The 21,835-nt window shown below is 48.0% G+C and overlaps 1 protein-coding gene across 1 annotated transcript in view; it reads left to right on the top strand.

Moving 5' to 3' along the window:
- The window catches only part of SETX (senataxin), an 84,500-nt gene extending 67,664 nt beyond the window's left edge, over positions 1-16,836 (top strand). The window contains exons 14-22 of the mRNA XM_032233223.1: positions 444-515; positions 3,255-3,404; positions 3,795-3,902; positions 6,533-6,720; positions 7,823-7,915; positions 8,984-9,148; positions 10,163-10,261; positions 14,324-14,411; positions 14,993-16,836. Of these exons, the coding sequence (XP_032089114.1) occupies positions 444-515; positions 3,255-3,404; positions 3,795-3,902; positions 6,533-6,720; positions 7,823-7,915; positions 8,984-9,148; positions 10,163-10,261; positions 14,324-14,411; positions 14,993-15,646 (1,617 nt within the window). The 3' untranslated portion in view covers positions 15,647-16,836. The remainder of the gene's footprint in view (positions 1-443; positions 516-3,254; positions 3,405-3,794; positions 3,903-6,532; positions 6,721-7,822; positions 7,916-8,983; positions 9,149-10,162; positions 10,262-14,323; positions 14,412-14,992) is intronic.
- The last annotated feature ends 4,999 nt before the right edge of the window (positions 16,837-21,835 follow it).

Here is a 21,835-nt window from a genome sequence, read left to right as displayed (position 1 = left end):
AACCTCATCAGGGCTAGAAGGGAGTGGGGATTGTGGAGTGGAAGAGGAGGAAGACGTTGTCCTTGGGATTGTTTTCTTGCAGACAGTTCATGACCCAGCTAGGTAACATCATCAGGGCTAGAAGAGAATGGGGTTTGTGGAGAGGTGGAGGAGGAGAAGAAGTTGTGGGGAGGAGAATTGGGTCCTTAGTATTCTCTGAGCTTGGTGGTTTTCTTGCAGATGCTCCTCAATACTAGCTGATGTTGATCTTGCCTAGTTTGAGTCATTAAACTTTGGTGTGATCTTCATTAATGCTGAGTTGTGCAAGGATTTTGGGTTAGAGGAAGCTGATGCCTCATAAGGGAAACAGCTGATGTGGGAAAGGTGAAAGGAACTGACCAACATCGCTTGGATAAATGCTTAGTCTCGGTTGTGAAAAAAACAAGGATTTTTTTTTCTTTCAGAAACAACAATTGGATGATGAAATCTGCCAGCTCTCGAAGGAGAGGCAACGCTTGGCTTCTCAACTCAAAGAGGTAAGCAACAACCTCCGTAGAATCCACAACGGTTTGTTCCAACATTCCAACAGAAAAATCCAAATTATTTTTGCCTTGGGAGAATTAGGAAGTGGGCTGGGTTTGGTGTTGTTGTTTTTTTAAAAACTTATTTTGGTCTTGATTGTGCGTCAGCCACTGGACCACTGTTCCCTCTAAGGTGCGCGGCTGCGCGGCCGCGCACGTGGCAAGAAACCCCCGCGCAGCAGTTTCTAACTGCCACGCAGAGATTTCTATCAAAGCAAACGCGGGGAAGTCCTTTGCAGGCGGCTAGAACTGGCCGCCCGCAAAGGACTTCCCCAGACTGGGAGAGATATTAAAAAAAACGGCGGTCCTTCTAGCTCGCTGTGTTGCTTGGTTTGCTGCAGCCCTGGGGAGCCATGGAGAGGGCGAGTCAGAGGCAGCCCAGCACCTGGCGCCCCCCCCCCCCCCCCGCCTCGGTGGCACTGAGATGGCTCTCCTGGACGCCCGACCTGCCGGTATCTCTCCCCCCCCCCCCCCCCCCCCCGCTTTCCGCCTTCCGGAAGCCCATCGCTTCGGGCGCTTCAGGCTCTTTCCTCCCATCCCTTGCCCGCTTTCTGCTCGAACGGAATATCTGTTGCTGCCTCCTCCTCCCCCAACAGCACTGCCGGATTTGCCGCCCAACGCTGCGGCTGAGGTGAAGCCGCCAAAGCTCCCGCCAGCACCCCTGCTTAGGTGAGGTGTTCCAAGCGGAGGGGGAGGCACCGCTGCTGCTGCCATGGGCGGGGGTGCCTGCGGGAGCTTTGGCAGCTTCACCTCGGCTGCAGCGCTGGGCAGCAAATGTGGTGGTCCTCTTGGAGGAGGAGGGGGAGGCGGCAGGAGTTATTCTGGTGGGGGGGAGGCTCGTCGGCATCTTCAGCGGCAGCCCTGCCCCCTGTGAAAAAACCCGAAGATGGAGCAGATCCATGCAGATGACGTCGCCGCAACATGACTGGAGGAGGAATTCTGGGAGTTGAAGTCCACAGTCTTAAGCTGTCAGGTTTGAAGATCCCTGTGTTTTTTCCCCTAAAGGGTGAGGGGTGCAAGGGTCTTGTAACTTGATAGCTTTAAGACTTGCATGCTTCACTGCCAGAGTTTCTGAGCCAACATGACTGGAGGAGGAATTCTGGGAGTTGAAGTCCACAAGTCTTAAAGCTGTCAGGTTTGAAGACCCCAGAGGTTTTTTTTCTAAAGGGTTAAGGGTGCGAGGGTGTTGTAACAATAGCTTTAAGATTTGCGTGCTTCAAAAGCTAGACTTTCTGAGCCAACATTTTGGTTGCTAAGCAGGACCGTTGTTAAGTGATACTGATATTATATAACACTTTTAATTAAGCGGATACCTTGAATAAACATAAATTTGAGTTTCAAATAATACTGATTTTGTTGTTGTCTTAGGTGACATCTGTTAAAAAAATTCAGGTGCTCAGGCATGAAAATGTACCGCTCAAACACTATACTTTTCCGCTCACACTGAAAAAAAATTAGAGGGAACATTGCACTGGACCAGATCTGTCTTTCTGGCAATGGTGGATAGAGAGGTGTTCTGACCCCCCCCCCCCCTTCATATACCAAAGCATGCCGAGACAAAGATACTTCAAGGATTTATTAACACACAGACTAGCCCTTGGCAGCAATCCAGCACACACTAGACGTTGACAGCAATCCAGCACAGACTAACCTTGGCAGAAATCCAGCCTGCCAAGCTAGCCACGAGAATTCTCCAGCTCTAGTAAATACGTTGACTCCTGCAACAAGCGTGTGGACAATCATTCCTTTTATAGTCTTGAGAGGAGCCTAATTACCACCAGCTGAGTGCAATTATCTCCTGTAACTGCGCAACTGTTCTTTACGCCTATTAGCTCTTCCTGCCGGGCATCCAGGACCAATTCCCTTGTCTCCTCCCCACTGGTCCAATGCATGACGTCAGGATCACACTCCCTTGTCTCCTCCCCACTGGTCCAAGGCTCAGGCGCCTCCTGGTGGCCAACCAGCATCTCTGCGCCCTGCTCGGAGTCGGAACCCTGTCCAGGTTCCTCCACATCCTCCAGAGCCAACTCAGAGGACCCCTCGCTGTTGGAGTCTGGTGGCAGCTCCAACGGCTCCTGCTGGGCCACAACAGAGAGGAATCTAGGCCGCTGATCCGTCCCTGATCCGAATTGAATCAAGCTTTGAATTATCCTGGTTAAGCTAGAACAGTGTGAATCTTTGCACAGCCAGTTCAGCCCCTGGATTCAGTCATTTGAGGAAGCCACTAGTGGTAGTCTTTGACTTACACATCCACATTAAGCAAGGCAGTTGTTAAGTGATTTTACAAAGCTTTTTTGCCACTGTTATGAGGCGAATATGTAGTTAAGATTTACCACAGTTAAAAGGCGCAGATGTTAAGTGCATCTAAATCTGGTGCCTCACTTTATGGTTCAGCGTACAATGTAAACTCAGGAAATCGCATCCTGGACATAAATTGTTTCAACCCCTACCCTCAAAACGACACTAGAGAGCACTGCACACCAAGACAATTAGACACACCACCAGTTTCTCCCCGAACGCCATCATTCTGCTAAACAAATAATTCCCTCAACACTCTCCAACTATTCACTAAGTCTGCTCTACTATTAATCTTCTCATCGTTCCTATCACCCATCTCCTCCCACTTATGACTGCATGACTGTAACTCATCCCGGACTGACCCCCAGCACCAAAATGGATTCTTTTACCTTCTAGGCTCGTGGGCGATCTCAGGAATTGAAAGCAAGCATCATCTTGGAATCCCATATCATTTGCTGCACCCTGAGCACCAGCGGAGGGGTGCTGCTGAAATCGGCTTTCCGGAGGCTGGGCGGGGACCCTGTCAGCTGCGTGATTGTGGACGAGGTAACACACCCGGCGGTGTGGCCACTGCACCTTGAAAAAATTAGCTACCTCCCGTGTACAGGCAATCCTCATCTTACAACCAAGCCCTTTCCATTGCCGAGCAAGAAGGTTGCTAAAACAATTTGGACCCACATTGCCACATCTGCCCTGTTTATTAGGCGTATCGCTGCAGGTGTTAAACTAGTAACCCAGTCGTTGTGTAACTGCCTTCCCCGTTGATGTGGCTCATCGGAAGGTTTCAAAAGGTCTGATTGTAACTTTAAACAGTCGCTAAGCGGCCATCCATAAACCGAAAACCACCTGTGTTTCTGTGTTGTGCTTGTTCCTCATCTCCTCCTTGCAGTTTCTATTTTTCCTACTCTGGTACTTTGTTTATTTGTTTGTTAAAAGGCGGGGCAGACGTGTGAAATCGAAACCCTCATCCCTCTGATTCATGGCTGTAAGAAGCTGGTTCTGGTCGGCGACCCCAAACAGCTGCCTCCCACCATCAAGTCCCTGGTACGTAGTTGCCCCTTTAAGACATCTCCAGATGTGCAAGAAAGCCGAACATCTTGCCTCCAGAAGTTGTAAATGTGCTCCAACACTGTGTTCTGAATGAGGCTTCCTGATAGCAGGAAGCAAACTCCTGGTCCTGACAAAAATCCCTTTTATTAATTGACTGTGAATTCTGCTCATTCACCTCCAGCAAAGTCTTTCAATGGAGGATTTACAGTCACAGACCTTCTCTGGCTTGGAGAGCTGACAGGCTGATATCCGCAAAACCTGGCAAGGAGTCTCGGAGAGTCACGAACCAATGAAGTGAACTAATGGCCTCCTGCAAACTCCACTCCCCTTTCGCTCCTCTTTTATTTCCTCTGGGAGAGGCCATTCATCGTCCACCTGTGGCCTTACTCCCAAGTCAACCCCTGTTTTTTAGCCATTTCCTTCATCCGGCAACTCTGCACATGCGCACACTGGGAACAGGCTCCAACTGTTCCTCTGCCTCACTGATGTCTGACTCTGAAGGCAGCTGGCATACGGCCCTGGCCCCCTTTCTGCCTCCGACACAGAGCCCTCATCAGAGCCTTCCCCAGACTCCCAGACTGGCCCATCTTCCTCCCCAACCTTCTCACTGTCTGAATCTGCTCCAGCTCCACTGGCTGCTGGCAGGCTACCACACACTGGAAATTTTAAAGAAGATATTGGATAACCATTTGTATGAAATGCTATAGGGTTTCCTGCCTAAGCAGGGGATTGGACTAGATGGCCTTATTCTATTCTCTTCTTGGCCAACAGCTGTTTTCCTGCAGGCTGCTCTGCCCAGCCCACCATCCAGATGTGTCGGGGTTCTGAATCCCCCTTCTTATTTCCCAAAGTGGCCAGCTCTTCATAATATTCCCACCTTTTATCTCCAGTGGGAATAATATCATCATCATCATTATTATTTTTAATCAGCCCCTAACAGTCTACCGACCGCCTTTGTGGCTGCCTTCAAATTAATTGCAGGATTAAATTAATTGCTTTTATTTCTTTGTCACCGCCTCCACCATTACTGGGCGAGTGGGCGGACTGCTTCCCCGCCTCCTTTCTAATCAAATCAACGATACGGGTACGGTAAAACATGCAGGGGAATTCACAGTCTGGAATTCAGGGATACTTGACTAATGAGATAATTGCAGGAGCTTTTTTTTATTTCCCTGGTAGCCAGCCGTTTGGGGGGGAAGTTTCTAAGGTGGAAGAAATTAAGCTTAACTTATGGTCTCTGAGCCATTGTACCTGTGCATCTGGAGTTTAGTGGCCTTTGTTAAGCCTGTTTTGAATCCAATCCTTTTCTCTTTGGGCAGGAAAAGATGACAAAAACTTAGAATGCTTCCTCTGTGCTGACCATGGTGGTGTTCTGATCCAAGCTTCATTAGAAAGGAAGAAGCAAAGTCTTGGAAAACCCCTTTTATCTACAAAACTGTGAATTCCTTTCATTCACAGTCCTCAAGGCTTAGCAAACAGTCTTTGAGAGGAATGTTTATCAACACAAACCACATCTTGCTTGGAGAGCTGTCAGATAACTTAAGTTTTCAAATGCAGAGCAAGGCAAAACTTGGCACAGAGTCGCTTATAGTCACAAACAGAACTTTCCACTCTTGAAACAACTGAAGGAATGAATTGTTTCCTGCAAAAGCCCCCTCTCCATTCGCTCTTCTTTTGTTTCCTATGGGAGGGGCCAATCACCTCCAAGGTGTGGCTTTACTCCCAACTCAACCCTGCTTTCTTAGTTGTTCTTGTCTTGTGGCAGCTCTGCGCATACGCACACTGGGAAAAGGCTTCAAATGTTCCTCTGCCTCACTGCTGTCCAGCTCCCTCTCTGCCTCCGACACAGAGCCCTCGTCTGAGCTTTTCTCAGTCCCCAGGACTGGCCCATGTTCCTCCCCAACCTCCTCACTGTTCGACTGCTGCCAGCTCTGCTGGCTGCCAGCAGTCCACAACACATGGTATCTTGTCTATTGAGTTGCTTGCCTCTATTTTCCCCATCTGTAAAACGGGCGCAATATAACTTCCTGGCAGGTGATTTGGACAGTTGGGGAGGGCTCTGTGTCGGAGACAGAGAGGGGACCAGGGCTGTCCGACAGTTATCAGCTGCCTTCAGAGCTACACAGCAGTGAGGCAGAAGAACAGCTGGTTCCCAGTGTGCGCATGTACAGAGCTGCCAGAAGACAAAAACAACTAAAAAAGTAGGATCGACTTAAGAGTAAAGCCACACCTTGGAGGTGATTGGTCCCTCCCATAGGAAATAAAAGAGGAGTGAACAAAAGTGGGCTTTTGCAGGAAACAATTTCTTCATTCAGTCGTTAGATTCGTTTCAGGAGTGTGAAGATCTGTCCGTGAATCTCAAGACTCTGTGCCCAGCTTTTCCTTGCACAGAACCTCCTTTGGGAAATATTTACATGGCAGCTTTCCAAGATAGATAAGGTCTGTGGTCATAAATACTCCTTTGAAAGACTGTTTGCCAGGCCTTGGCTGAATGTGAATGGGAGGAATTCACATGAGTTTAATAAAAGGGGTTTTGTCGGGACCAGGATTCCGCCTTGTGCTTTTTGTGGGAAGCATAGGTCAGAACACCCCTTCTGAATGTCTTTGTCTTCCCATGTTGTTAGAAAGCTCAGGATTACAGATACGACCAGTCGCTGATAGGCCGTCTCTGCAAGCATCTCAAGGAACAAGACCAAGAAAATATCTCTGGAAAATTTCCAGTCCTTCAGCTCACCGTTCAGTATCGGATGCACCCAGAAATCTGCCTTTTTCCATCCAAATATATCTACGAAGGGGTCTTGACCACTGACAGGTAGGCAATTTTAAGACTCTTCCTTAAAATAGTTTTTTTAAAGTAGGTCTGATGTCCCTTTTATTCCAGATCTTTGCTTCTTCCCCCACCTCAAACTATGCCACTTTTGCTTATTTTACTATAAGGGGTGTTTGCACAGCCCCAAGGTGCCTTCCTTTTTGTCACGTCACAAATGTCTTATGTTGTTCTGTCTTGATCATTTGCCCTGGCTTTTATTTTATATATTTATTTATTTTGTTGGGGGGTGGGGGAAGTAGTCTTATGTGTAAAATTGTCATCATCATTAATCTTCATCTAGCAATTTCATTTGTTTTTTTCTGATGTCTTTTAACTTTTCCCCTTTTTAAAAAAACTGAGAGACGATCTTGCAAAAAAAAACAAAAACCCTGGAATTTTTTTTTCTAAGTTGCAACGAGAAAATTATCAGCCTTTTGAAATAGGCCAGACCAGGAAACCTGACTTCACAAGTTTGACTGGAGCTGTATTAATTGTTGAGGGATGAGGTGGCTAAGATGCTGAGCTTGTCGATCAGAAAGGTCGGTGGTTCAAATCCCTAGCGCCGCTTAACGGAGTGAGCTCCCGTGACTCGTCCTAGCTTCTGCCAGCGTAGCACGTAAAAAAGTAGAAAAATTCGCACCACCTTTGGTGGGAAGGAAATAGCATTCTGTGCGCCTTCGGGCATTAAGTCATGCTGGCCACATGACCACGGAGACGTCTTCAGACAGCGCTGGCTCTTCAGTTTTGAAACAGAGATGAGCACCATCCCCTAGAGTCGGGAAATACTAGCACATATGTGTGAGGAGAACATTTACCTTTACCTTATATTAATTGATATATTTTGAAAGCCTGAATGGTGTTTTCCATTCCTTCCCTATTTTTCCCCAAATAGTAATGGAACCAGTCTAAGCTTTCTTCCTAATACTAACTGGGCTTCAGTCATTGCAATATTTCTGCACACTTTCTCCAAGCTTTTTTTGTGTGTGTGTGTGAGAAGCTAAATTTTTTTGGCCATTTAGCATTTGTTTTTGAAAAACGAACTGGTGTAAACTCTGTAATTCTACTTTGCATCTTTTTTAATCCCGCGGCAATTCTCCCACGACAGGAAAATAGCAGAAGATCGCTTCTCATTGGCGTGGCCTTTCCAACCTTACTTGCTTTTTGATGTCTTAGACAGCCACGAAGAACGAGAGAACGAGTAAGTTGTCTTGTCTGTATTGATTAAATGCCTTGTCTGCATCTAGTAGGTGCAACAACTAAGCAAAGTTAACAATCACAGATGCAACACAAGGAAATAGTATCTGGAATGGAATAGAGCTGGGAGGGACCCTGGAGATCTTCTAGTCCAGCCCCCTGCTCAAATAGGTCGATACCATCTTTGGAAACTTCCCTTCATGCATAAGTAGTCCTTGACTCATAATCATTCGTACAGTGGCCGTTTGGAGGCACAACAGCCACTGAAAAAGATGGCTTGCAACCGGTTCTCGCCCTTGCCACCGTCGCAAGCATCCTCAGGATCATGCGATCAAAATCGGGACTCTCGGCAACTGGCATGTACTTACGACAGTTGCAAAATCCCAGGTCACCTGACCGTCATGTCTGAGCTTCCCAGCTGGCTTCTGGCAAGCGGCGGCTTGGCTCAACATCTGTAGGATTTACTTAACAACAGCAGTGATTGGCCGAATAACTGTGGTGTGAAAAGGTTATGAAATCGGGTGCAATTTGTTTAACCGCTGCTTTTGCCTAACGAGGGGAATTCTGGCCCCAAATTGTGATTTGTTTCTTCACATGGGAAGCCTCACAATTAAAACAAGACATACTATATGACTGTCAGTATTCCAAATAGCATCCAAAAGTAAATCAGAGTCCAAGGCAAAGTATTGCTCAAAGTTCCAATTTATTAAGAGAGCCATGTTGGCACATCTGGGAAAACCTGAATCTGAAAGCTTCCCGGTTTCCCCCAGCCAGTTGAAAGTTCAAGATCTTGCCCCCTCCCCCCCACACACACACACCCACAAGCCCATGGTCCAATCTCCCACTGCCATGCTGGCAGCTTCCACCAATCCGGTCAGGTGCAAAGGTGCAAAGACAAAAGATGACCTTGGCTTTCTAGAAAGGAATGTTGTTATGGCTACCTAGCATCTAACTCTGTACAATCCCCCCCTCCCATTTTCCCACCATAGAAAATTCATAGTAGAATAATAGAAAGTGTTAACCTCCCTCTTCTCCCCTAAATCTCTTTTCCCCTCTCTTTCCCTTTGTTCAGCTCCTATTGTAACCCCCAAGAAGTGAAGCTGTTGGCGGAACTCATGAAGGTCATTAAAGGGAAGAAGAAGGATATCGGCTCGCGCCAGATTGGGATCATCACCCCTTACAACGCGCAGAAAAGTAGGATACGGAGACAGCTGGATAAAGAATTTGGAGAAAACAGGTGAGGACAGGAAGCTTGAATGGTGGCCACTGCACCATCCCCTCCCTCTAATTACCCTATGCCCTGAGCGGTAGCTGCTTTATTTTTGTCACAGAATGGAATACAGGTAGTAGCAGTGTGGTGAGGTGGCCTAGAGGGGGAGCTCTCGCCTCACAATTAGGAGGCTGTGGGTTTGATCCTGGGTAGAGGCAGATGTTTCTCTCTCTGGGCAGGATGAGAATAGATCTGCTGAAGAAAACTCCGCCCTAGCGACAGGGAAGAGCATCTGGCCAGTAAAACGCTCTGCTTAACTCCATTCAGTTACCCAGACTCCGCCCCCAGATGGGATTATGGGATCATTAAACTGATGGAATACAGGTAGTCTTTGACTTACAACAGTTCATTTACTGACTGTTCAGAGTAACAAACATCACCGGAAAAAGTGACTTAGGAGCATTTTTCACACATATAACCGTTGCATCATCCCCATGGTCACATGATCCACATTGCTTGGCAACTGGTTCACATTTATGACGGTTGCAGTGTCCTGTGTGTGTGTGTGTGTGAGAGAGAGAGAGAGATGTAATCCTCTTTGGCGACCTTCCCTGCCGGCGTCCGATCAGCAAAGTCAAACTAGATTTGCTTAATGATTGCACGACTCATTTAACAAGCGCAGTGATTCGCTTAATGACTTTGGTTGGGGGACAAAAAGAGAGGTCATAAAATTCGGCGCTTGAACAACAACTTTCTTGCTTTGCCACAAATTCTGGTCCCAGTTATGATCGTAAATCAAGGACTACCTATGTGTTTTTAAAAAAATTTTCAGTTGACCTCCTGATTCCTCCCCATCCCATGTGATCCGTAAAATCTCCTAAATTAAGATTATTACTCCTCTCTCCTCCCTTGTTTTTCAAGAGGGTGTTTGGGATTTGTTTTTGACATTTTTGGTTTCGAAGGTGGGGTGTGGATTAAAAATATCCTCCTGACTCATCTTCCTGTCCTGTTATCTCCTACCCCTACCAACCCCCTCTCCAGTGTTGGGGAAATTGACACCGTGGATGGATTCCAAGGCCGCGAGAAAGATTGCATTATTGTCACCTGTGTGCGGGCAAACAGCTCACAAGGATCGATTGGGTAGGTGTCTCTCCCCCTCCCCTCAGTGCCAGGACTTGGTGCCATTTTACTGCAGGGATGGGGTGGCGGTGGGGTTCATGTTACGCCTGACTCCTGGATAGCCGAAGGGGCTTCAGCCCCAGTTCTGGGATAGAATGAAGCAAAACTCTTATCCTTGTATGTCTAGAATGTTTTTTTCTCAAGCTGGGCCACTTTAGCAATAGCAGTTAGACTTATATACCGCTTCATAGGGCTCTCAGCCCTCTCTAAGCGGTTTACAGAGTCAGCATATTGCCCCCAACAACAATCCGGGTCCTCATTTCACCCACCTCGGAAGGATGGAAGGCTGAGTCAACCCTGAGCCGGTGAGATTTGAACAGCCGAACTGCAGAACTGCAGTCAGCTGAAGTAGCCTGCAGTGCTGCATTTAACCACTGCGCCACCTCGGCTCTTTAAGACATGTGGACTTCAACTCCCAGAATTCCCCAGCCAGCAGGCTTTAAGATGCCCCAACTGGCTGGGGAATTCTGGGAGTGGAAGGCCGCCCATCTTAAATTTGCTTGCCTGGGAGTTGAAGGCCGCCCATCTTAAAACATGCTGGCTGGGGAATTCTGGGAGTTGAAGGCCGTGGTTCACCCATAATACCGCGAAGCCCTTATCCGCGCCGACATAAGCATGGAGGGCAAATCCGCGCCTTCCGAAGCACTCAGCACCCCTAACCCTAAACCTAACCCTAAACCTAATCCTAACCCTTACCTTAATTTAAATCGGCTTTCTGCCGCCGCGCTATTTTAAAGCGCCCTTCTGTCGCCGTGGTGTTGTCGCCGCAGTGATGATGTCGCGGTGATGATTTCGCAGCTTTAGCGACGCGGTTTTGTCGCCGCAATTTTGACGAGCGCGGTTTTGTCGTGCCACGGAAGGCCGCCCATCTTAAAACATGCTGGCTGGGGAATTCTGGGAGTTGAAGTCCACATACTTCCGGGGAGGGCTGTCCCCACATTCCTAGGTTCAGAAGCCCTCCCTCCCTCCCTGCCACCTTCTCTAGCAGTCAAAAGCTTTGTGGTCACCAGGTGGCAACCAAGAGTAGCAAATGAAATTTATGGCCGGGCAACCTCTCAGTAGTCAATCAAGGACACTTTTAGATGGGTGGACTTCAACTCCCAGAATTCCCTAGCTCAGTGTTTTTCAACCTTGGCAACTTGAAGATGTCCGGACTTCAACTCCCAGAATTCCCTAGCTCAGTGTTTTTCAACCTTGGCAACTTGAAGATGTCCGGACTGCATTCGCTGGCTGGGGAATTCTGGGAGTTGAAGTCCGGACATCTTCAAGTTGCCAAGGTTGAGAAACACTGCCCTAGCTGGCCTAGGGAGACTGAGTTGGAAGCTAGTTCATTTTATACCCCATCTTTATTAATTTTATAAATAATTCAAGGTGGCGAACCTATCCAACGAACCTATCCAACATACCTTACTCCTATTTTCCCCACCACAACAAACCTGGGGTGGGGGGAGCATGGGGGGGGCTGAGAGAGAGAGAGAGAGACAGGGACCGACACCCAGTCTCTGGTGATATGTCCAAAGCGAGCTTTCATGCCTAGGGCGGGACTAGAACTCACATCTCCTGGTTATCGGCCCAGAGCCACCCAGCCAGCTTTCATGGCTAAGATGGAACTAGAATTCCCAGTCTCTGGTGATAGGCCCAAAGTCACCCAGCCGGCTTTCATGCCTAGGTCGGGACTAGAGCTCACATCTCCTGGTGTCAGACTCCTCCTCTGTCCTGACGCCTTACTCACTGGACCAAACTTCCTCCTAAGTTCAGGAAAGTTCATAAAAGCCTCTTCAGGAAGCTTCTAAGTTCAGTTCTCCCGTGAGCTTCCGATCCATCATCCTCGCCTGCAACAACTCCGTCCCGAGAACCTCGTCCCCTCAGGCCAGACCAGCCCCCCGTGTTTCGAAAACAAGTCCTTGCCTTTTAGCTTTGGTTTAACAGCTTTTCTCCGAGAAAGAGGGCTGGGGGGGGGGGGGGGAAGCGCCATGCTTGCCTTCCTGGCGTGTTCCCGTTTCGCGAGTCACCTTTGGAACGAATGAAATATTCAGGCCCCGCGTGAAATATTAATAAGAGTTGTTTGTGCATGAATCAGAACAGCGTCAAGTCTCTAGATGGGTCGTGCGGGGAGGTCTTTCAAGGTCTCGGCTGGCGAAACGAATCCAGCGCCTTCCTGCACTCCGTTCCCCCCCCCCCCCGGTGTGTCTCCGATCATGGTGACCCGGGTTCGAAATTAAGACCGATAAGCGGCCGCCAAACTCAAATGGAACCTTGGGCAATTCCCCCCATGGAGTTTCATGGGAGTAAGTCTGCACTTAGGCATATGCAGTTATAACAGCATAACAGAAGGGACCTTGGAGGGCCTTCTAGTCCAACCCCCTGCTCAGGCAGGAAAGCCTATATCGGGTCAGCAACCTTAAAAGAGCCATTTGGATCTGTTTGCCACAGAAAAGAAAACACCAGGAGCCACAAAACCTGGGTCGAAAAGCTCAATAAACTGTGTCCCGGCGGGTGTCGCACCTTGGTGGTTGTGACACATATTTTGAGGGATAGGGAGCCACAGCAGAGGGATGAAAGAGCCACATGCGGCCCAGACCGCTGCCCTATATCATGGCAGACAAATATTTGTCCAATCTCTTCTTAAAAACCTCCAGCACCCAGAATTTCTGGAGATAAGTCATTCCACTAATTAATTGTTCTCACTGTCAGGAAGTTTCTCCCTAGTTCTAAGTTGCTTCTCTCCTTGATTAGTTTCCATTCATTGCTTCTTGTTCTACCCTCAGGTGCTTTGGAGAATAGTTTGACTCCCTCTTCTTTGTGGCAGCCCCTCAAATATTGGAACACTGTCATCATAGTCACCCTTGGGGTTGGTACATCCAGAAAACGCGTCCTTAGCCCATCCTGGGCTAGAGCGATAATCAGTAAAAATGTATAGCTAGTCTTCGACTTAACAACCGATCACTGAATTATCGTTTGAAATTATGACCTGCTTCAAAAAAAAAGGAGACTCAGGACCGAATCCGAAGTTTTGATGGTCTCCACTTTAAGTCAGCAACTCGGCTGTGTGCTGCCTTCTGCAAAGTCCCCTTCTCTTGACGTCCCGTTGACAAACCCGTCACTGCCTCCGGGATTCGGCGGAAGGGATTTAGGGGACGAAAACTTCTCCCCGGTCTGGATGGATCCAGGAACTGAAGCAATGGGGAAAGAAGCTTCATTAATTCCACCACTGCTAAGACAACCTTAGGGGGGGAATGCTGTGGGTCGCATCCCCAAGGGAGACACACCTGGTGGGATCCAGAAGAAGGGCCTTCTCCATGGTGGCCCCCTCTCCCTGGAACAACATCCTAGAGAGTAGAAGGGCCCCCACTTTAGCACTCTTTTGGAAGGCGCTGGAAACCTGGTTCAGAACCCATTAAATGGCTTGTGTGAACGGCTGTCGCCAGAGTGGGGGATGGGGGGTGATTTTATTATTAATATATAAATATATAAATATATATTATATATTTTATATTAATGTGGCATGGGACGCAGTGGCGAAGAAGCCGAGCTTGTCGACCAGAAAGGCTGGAGGTTCAGTGGTTCGAATTCCTAGCGCCGCATAACGGAGTGAGCTCCCGTGACTTGTCCCAGCTTCTGCCAATCTAGCAGTTCAAAAGCACATAAAAATGCAAGTAGAAAAATAGGAGCCACCTTTGGTGGGAAGGGAACAGCATTCCATGCGCCTTCGGCATTGAATCATGCTGGCCCCATGACCACGGAGACCTCTTCAGACAGCGCTGTCTCTTTGGCTTTGAAACTGAGATGAGCAGTGCCCCCTAGAGTCGGGAACGACTAGCACGTATGCGCAAGGGGAGCCTTTAACTTTATATTGTGTTTGATTCTTTTTATTAGTTTTATTGTTTTAAAGGTGGTTTTATATTCTGTAAGCCGCCTTGAGTCTCCATGGGCGACTAGGCGGCAATATAAATCCAATAAATGAATGAATGGATAAATAAATAAGCTTCACCTTGTGGTGCCCTTTTTGCTGCCCCTCTCCAGGTTTCTGAAAAGCCTACAGCGTCTGAATGTCACCATCACCCGAGCCAAATACAGCCTTTTCATTCTTGGGAAGCTGAAAACGCTCATGGTAAGTGGAAAAGGGAGAAACGAAGCTTCTCCCTTTTGCCGGAGGGTGAAATTTCTTTTATAGAAAGAGGGCTCTTTCATCCCTCTGCTGAGGCTCCCTGTCGCCAGTCAGCACCACAATTTTGAGAGGAGCTTCCAGTTTGGGTGGGTGGGTGGGGAAGCAGGGCCCGCCAGGAGGAGACTCTATGATAAGGAGCGGGTTTTCCGTTCGGCTCCACAATGGATAGGGCTTTCGGTTAGGACAGGTAGAGGAAAAAGGACGCCGCCCTAGGAGGAGACTCTATGGTGGGGAAATTGGATTTCCGATCAGCTCCAGAATTGTACGGAGGGGCTTCTGGTTGGGACCTTTGTGGCTCTTTGAGTGTTGAAGGTTGCCGACCCCTATCCTAGACAGTTGGGCAATAAAGGGGTCTTGTCCCCTGCAAAAGGGCTGGGTGCCCCATAAGGTCGGGGAGGTTGGATCTCCCAGCTTCGGAGAAGGGCTAGAAGGGCTGGCTTGAGAGACTCAACTGGGCTTGGAGAACTTGGAGCTTGGAGACTTCCTGTGACCTTCCTCCCATTGTCCATTTTGGTTCTTCGCAGGAGAACAAAGACTGGAACGAGATGATCCAAGATGCCCAACGGAGGGGGAACATCATCAAGACCTCCAAAAACACGTACAAAGACAGCGCCATGAAAATCCTCAAATCCCGGCCGTTTTCCCACTCCGCCACGGCAACTCTAGGAAGAGGCGGCCAAGGAGCCCCGGTGGCCCTCAGTGGAGCCAAACCACAGGCCCTCCCCAGCCCAGACACCCAGCGCCCTCCGGTCTCCCTTCCCACTCCGGCCGTCAAAAGGACCCCTCAAGAGACGCTCAACCACCGGCCGCCCCCTGTGGCCCAGGTGAAACCAATCCAGGACAGACCGCAGGACCCCCGTCTCTTCCGACGAGCGGAGTCGGCGTTAAAGGCCACCGGCTGCAAGGAGGGCCAGGCTCCGGCCTCGGGACCCTCGTCGGTGCAAAAACCCTCGGGGCCTTGGACAGTTCAGAGCCATAGAAATTCCACCTGCGCCCTGGGGGAAACGTCAAACCGCGTCGGACCCACGCCTAGCGCCCCTCTGCCGAGCAGAGGACCCTCCGCCGAGACCTCCCTCCCGACCCGGAACGTCCACCCCAGTTATCCCCGGAGGATATTGGAGGTGCCCCAGGAGAAGGACAATTCTACTGAGCCCAAGAAGAGACGCACCACTTTCTGACCTCCCAAGATGCCTCTATTCTTTGCCAGGTGTCTTGTATTCAAGTCTTCCCATCACCTCTTGCCTGCAAGTCTTGAGAGAGAGAGAGTCTCTGGACACCTGGGTCTCTATGCATAAATATCCTGACATGAGGCGGATGCGCCTTGAGATAGCCATATATTAAAAGAACTCCAAACTCTGTAAGCCCTAGGAGGCCATGTACATTTGTATAGCAAAGAAATCTTTATTTTTTAGAGGCCAGGAAACTTCAGAGTGCCCATTAAATGCTTCCATGTGTATAATGTCCTATTTAACCGTGCAGGCGCCCATCAGTCAAGGACTTCCGTCAGTCACCGTGCCGGTATGCGTGGGACCCCTCCCCTTCTACTTCAGCAAGCCCCCCCATCCCAGGCCTGACATCCTGCTTATTGGATGGCTGATTTCTTCGGGATGCAAAACACAACGGGTTTGTGGGGGCAACTTTGCCCTGCTCAATTCCGGGGGGGGGGGGGGGGGGCTTGCAGGAGGATTGCTGTAGCGGACATCGGCCCTGAAAGGCCTTTGCGCTGCAAGTAACAAAAGAACTTTTGTCGAGAGATTCTGCAAAATTCTCTTCCCCTCCCTTGCCTTTTTTCTGGGTTGTTGTTGTGTTGTTGTTGTTTTTGCAAAGTTATGGAAAGATTTGGGTTACCTTCTCAACTGGGCTAGGGAGGGGGGGGAAGTCCCTCTCTCTGCCTGCCCCACTACTCTGCGGTAAATCTTTTATTAAACTCTTGCAATTTGGCAGTTTGCAAGCCACATTTCCCCCGGCGTCTTTCACCCTCAAAATTTGGGGGAGGAGGATTCCAAGGAGGTGGAGTGGGGGGACTGCTTAATTCTCACTGCCACTCAACCCTGGGCATTTTCACTTGTTTTGATAAAAAAAGTTGTTTGTGTTTATAAATATATATATATATATCCATCTATATATCTAGATACCCTTCTTGGTTTGATAAAAAAGTTGTTTGTGTTTATATATATATATACGCAATATATATATGATATGTATATGATATATATATATATATATCTGTGAGATATATATATATGATATGTATATCTATATACCCTTCTGTTATGAATAAGCTAAATGTAAATACATTAAAATAGACCTTTTTTAAAAGATCTTTCTCCCCTTTTCCCCTAAATAAATAATTCAGGTAGTATTTTCAAAAATACACTTGGCTTTTTCTGATTCGTGCTTTCGGAGGGTGAGTTAAGGTGAATTAGAGTGAAAGCGAATTACCTGAGATCTCCCCCCCCCCCAGGGTTTTGGATCAGGGCCCTGCGGCATAGAAGCAAGTGAATTAGTTACTGTGGGCCAATTCTTTCCCGAATAAAGACGCCTAATAGTTCTCGGATTACACCTAAATCCCCGTCCTCTGCACAGCAAATGGAGTAGCCCCTATAGATCTGGAGTCCCAAAAGTGCTTCCCCCCCTCCAAAAAAAAAAAGGCCGCTGGACTTTTGTTTTTCATTGAAGACATTTCACTTCTCATCCAAGAAGCTTCTTCGGTTCTGGCTGGCTGCGGCACCGTGAGCAACCAGACGGAATGGGCAGCTTATTTTTGGGTAAGGGCTTATAATTCCCCCCCTCCCTCCCAAGCATCCTTCTATATTGCAGAATTAGGCCACGGAGAACTGAATTTTGCATCTCTTATTCAGGCTGCGGAACTGAAAGCAATCAAAGGTTGAGGGGTAGGGATTTGGGTTGTTTTTCCCTCAAGGACCATAACCCAGCAAATTTTGCTGGATTCCCAGCCAGCCCTGCGATTTTATTTATTTATTATGATTTATTATGATTTTTTTTTTTTTTTTTTTTTTTTGCAGAGATCTGGCAACCAATTCCTGTCGTGTTTGGAGCGGGCGATTCACTGATCCCCTTCGACCTCCCTTCGTGCCGTACCATTTCATAGAGTCCGAGCGAGAGGGGTTAGGGTTTGTGCAAATTGTGCAAAATAGGGTGATGTGAATGAATTTGGGGGATTCTTCTCACCCAAGGGCCCAGTCTTATTACTACGCTGCCTTGGTGTTATTCCACCTACCTTTCTAAGCCCGGGGGGTCGGCAACCTTGCGGCTCTGGGGCCCCATGTGGCTCTTTCATCCCTCTGTTGTGGCTCCCCATCGCTCAAAATGTGTGTCACAACTGCCAGTGTGCGACACTTGCAATTTATTGAGCTTTTCGATCCCCTGTAAGCTTTGTGGCTCCCGGTGTTTTCTGTGGGAAACGAATCCAAGTGGCTCTTTGAGTGTTTAAGCTTGCCGACTCCTTTTCTAAGCTAAGGATAAACACCACGACGGTGTCTTTACACATTGGAGGTGAAGACCAGGAGTAAATTGCTCGGTAGTGGCTACATTTTCTCCAGCAACCCCTGCAAAAACTCCTAAAACCAACCCCCGCTGGATTATTGGCTGAAGTATACAAATAGCCCACAACTTACAATAGAGGCCAACATTTCCATCGCTTAGCGAGACATTTGTGGAATCAGTTTGGCCCTCTTTTCTGACCTTCCTGCCTTGCCACCGTTGTTCAGTGAATCACTGCGGTTGCTAACTTAGTCACACGGTTGTTAAGGGAGCCTGGCTCCCCCCATCGACTTTTCCCGATCGGAAGGTCGCAAAAAGAGGATCAGTGACCTTGGGGCACTGCCACCGTCATAAATATGAGTCGGTTGCCAAGCGTCTTTTGAGTTTTTATCAGGTCACCACAGGGATCCAGCAACGGTTGTAAGTGTGAGAAATGGGCATGCCACTTTTTTTCATTGCTGTTGTAACTGTTGAACGGTTGCAAGTCAAGGACTACGTCTATCCCAAAAATAAGCCCTCGAATGTTTTATGCATGCCCCTAATTATAAGCTGTACCCAGTGCAGAAAATTGTCATTTTTCAGTGGTCCCTTTGTTCAATGCCATGGAACGGTCACAAGTCAAGGACTACTTATAGCATGTTTCCCCCCAAGTCCTTAATTGGGGAAATAAAACTTAAGCAGCAGTCACGTTTTTTTCCTTGCCTTCTTGCTTCTTAACCTTTTAAAACATTTTTCCTTTCCTACTGATAACTTCCTTATCCTTTAACTTTAGTTCAGATTTCTGCCCCCCCCCCCCCCAATCTTGCCTACTTTTAAGATGTAATGGGGCAACTTGCCTCCAGGCATTGTGGGTGCTACAACACTAGAGGTTTTTAAGAAGAGATTGGACAACCCATTTGTCTGGAATGGTATAAGGTCTCTTGCTTGAACAGCGGGCTGGACTGGAAGATCTCCAAGGTCCCTTCAAACTTGTTATTCTGTATTCTATAGATTTATGGAGCTGGCAGCGGATTCGGACTGTGAGGAGGTTGAGGAGGAACCTGGGCCAGTCCTGGAGTCTGGGGAAGGCTTGGATGAGGACTCTGTGTTGGAGGCAGAGAGGGGGCTAGAGCCGTCTGACAGTTATCAAGCTGCCTTCAGAGTCAGACATCAGTGAGGCAGAAGAACAGCTGGAGCCTGTTCCCAGTGTACGCATACGCAGAGTTGCCAGACAAAAGGAACAGCTAAAGAACAGGGGTCGACTTGGGAGGAAGGCCACAGGTGGACGATGAATGCCCCCTCCCATTATAGAATAAAAGGAGCGAAAGAGGAGTGGGCTTTTGCAGGAATCAATTCGTTCGTTTCGGGAGTGTGAAGATCTGTCCGTGAATCTCAGAGACTCTGTGCCCAGCCTTTCCTTGTACAGCACCGCGCTTGGAAAATATTTACATGGCAGCTTTCCAAGCGAGATAAGGTCTGTGGTCATAAATACTCCTTTGAAAGACTTTGCTGAAGTTGAAATGAGAGGAATTCACATTCGTTTAATAAGAGGAGTTTTGCTGGCACCAGGAATCTGCTTCGTGCTTTTTGGGGAAGCCGAGATCAGAACACCCCCCCCCCTCCATTCTTCTCTTCTAATCAGCTCTTATCCAACGACAGTATCAGGATGGGGTTCAAATCCTGAAAAGATTGCCTATGCTTGCTTCAATCCTATTTATCTTGATCATCCCTTGTGCATTCAAGAGTTTGTTGCCTTCCTATCGAAAGACATCCAGACTGAAAGAGTTCTCCTCTCGCAGCTAAAAAGAGGGTTTAAAAAACTAGGAGCATCTAACCATCATAATAAAGAAAGCTAGTCTGTTTAAAGGGAAATCCCCTTTCAACAAACCCCTAATTCCATCTTTGGCATCAGGAAACGCGAAATTACTCGTCCTTGGCACAATCTTTTTGGAAGGATGCCCACCGACCAACCAGAGTTAAATCTGCAAAGCTGGGAGAGAAAAATTAATCCGAGACCTATCAGCAATTAATAAGTTGCTTTTATATAATGGATTATAACACCATAATATTTCAGGTAAAATGTTTGTTTCCCCCTAAAGGCTGTAGTACTTCACCTGATTGGTTTTTGTTTTTCTATCTCCCCTTCCCCACTCTTCTTTAGGACGTCGATAATTCCAACAAACGTAATTCTCTTCCAAAAATTAAAAAAAAGAATTTGAACCGTAATCAGTTCGGCAAAGCTTGGAGGAATGCGGTGTATTTTTGGCATAATAAAAACCAGTGTTGAAAGCCGAAGACTCTTTAACCAAAGAGTAAAAAATGGAAAACAAGTCCAAAAAGAAAGAAAGAAAGAAAGAAAGAAAGAAAGAAAGAGAGGAAAACTTAATAAATTCAGCAACTTGATTTTTTTAGGCCACGTTATCCTTTGAGGCCTGAGCAAAAGAGGAGAAAGGCCCCATAAAGTTCCTTCCCCCCCCCCCCCCAATTTTGTACCTGCCAGCCTCCGTTTAACCGATTTCCTAAACATCTTCCTAAAAAAATCTGGCCCGAAGGAAGACGATATTTGGAAGAGAAAGAGCAGTGCAACATAAACGCAAGATAATTGACGGCGTTTTGCCCCCAAACCCACCCCTTTTTGGAAGCTACCCCCGTCCCAAGGAGACCACTGGACAATTTCTCACTCGAAAAGGTAGTTGGAAAATGGCAAAACACTTTGCAATTTCCTCCCCCCCCCCTCCAAGTCCTGTTGAGGCATCCTTTCCTGGCTTGGTGGACCTCATAACAGGTGGTATCTGTATGTTCCTCCAACTTATGTCCAACCTAAGATCTGTCATTCTTCAAGAACTTCTGTTGAATCCTTCAACGCTCGGCCAACAAGGACCAAGAGACACCTTCTCGGCTGGATGATGGTTCTTCTGAGCTCCCAACATTTTCAGGCTGTCCCAGTCCTTTCTCGCTTCCGCTCGAGCCTGGGATTTTGAACGCTTTCCTCCTTTGTCCTTCAGAGGTCCAAGAGTTGTTGCATGTGTAAGCTCACCGCGCTGGCCACCAAAGCGGAAAGGCTGAGATACGTCGTGGAGACGGAGTCGCACTCTGTGTCTTCCCCTTCGCACTTAGTTTGTTCGCACAGGATGCCCTTTGTGCCCGGCGGGCAGAGACACCGCTGGTTCTCATAACACGTCCCTCCGTTTTGGCAAATCAAGAGTTCGTCGTCACAGACGTTGGCTGTGGAGAGAGGGTGGCGTTGGAAGTGCTAGGAGTCGGGAGCCAGGGTGGAGAGGGAGAACCGAGTCCCATGGAGTCGGGAATGAGAGATGGTTATGGATGGGTTCAAAGACAATATCTCTCAACCTTGGTGACTTTAAGATGAGTGGACTTCAAGCCCCAGAATTCCCCCTTAAGGTGAGTGGACTTCAAGCCCCAGAATTCCCTAGCCAGTATGTTTTAAGGTATGTGGATTTCAACTCCCAGAATTTCCCAGCCAGCTTACTTTAATGTGTATGGACTTCAACTCCCAGAATTCCCCAGCCAGCTTGCTTTAGGATGCATGGATTTCAACTCCACTCATCTTAAAAGCCTGCTGGCAGGGGAATTCTGGGAGTTGAAGTCCACATGTCTTAAAAAATCACCAAGCTCGAGAAACGCTGCCTTCGGGCCTCCTGGTTTCAATTGGACTGGATTCAGATCCAGCAAATCCAACTCCCACATCTCCCTTCAGAAAGTGGGGGGATATACTTACGTAAGCAACCTTGCCTCCAGTAGTAGCCGGGCAGACAATCGTCGCATTTCGGCCCTGTCACGCCTGCATCTTTGCATTCGCAATAGCCGGTCTCGTTACAACGGTTAGCCAGCGAGCCAACTCGGTTGCAGTTGCAATCTGGAAG

The sequence above is a fragment of the Thamnophis elegans genome, chromosome 16 (genome assembly GCF_009769535.1).
Source record: "Thamnophis elegans isolate rThaEle1 chromosome 16, rThaEle1.pri, whole genome shotgun sequence".
Classification (NCBI taxonomy): Eukaryota; Metazoa; Chordata; class Lepidosauria; order Squamata; family Colubridae; genus Thamnophis; species Thamnophis elegans.
The sequence above is the reverse complement of the archived record's forward strand: the minus strand, read 5'-3'. Positions and strand labels throughout refer to the sequence as shown.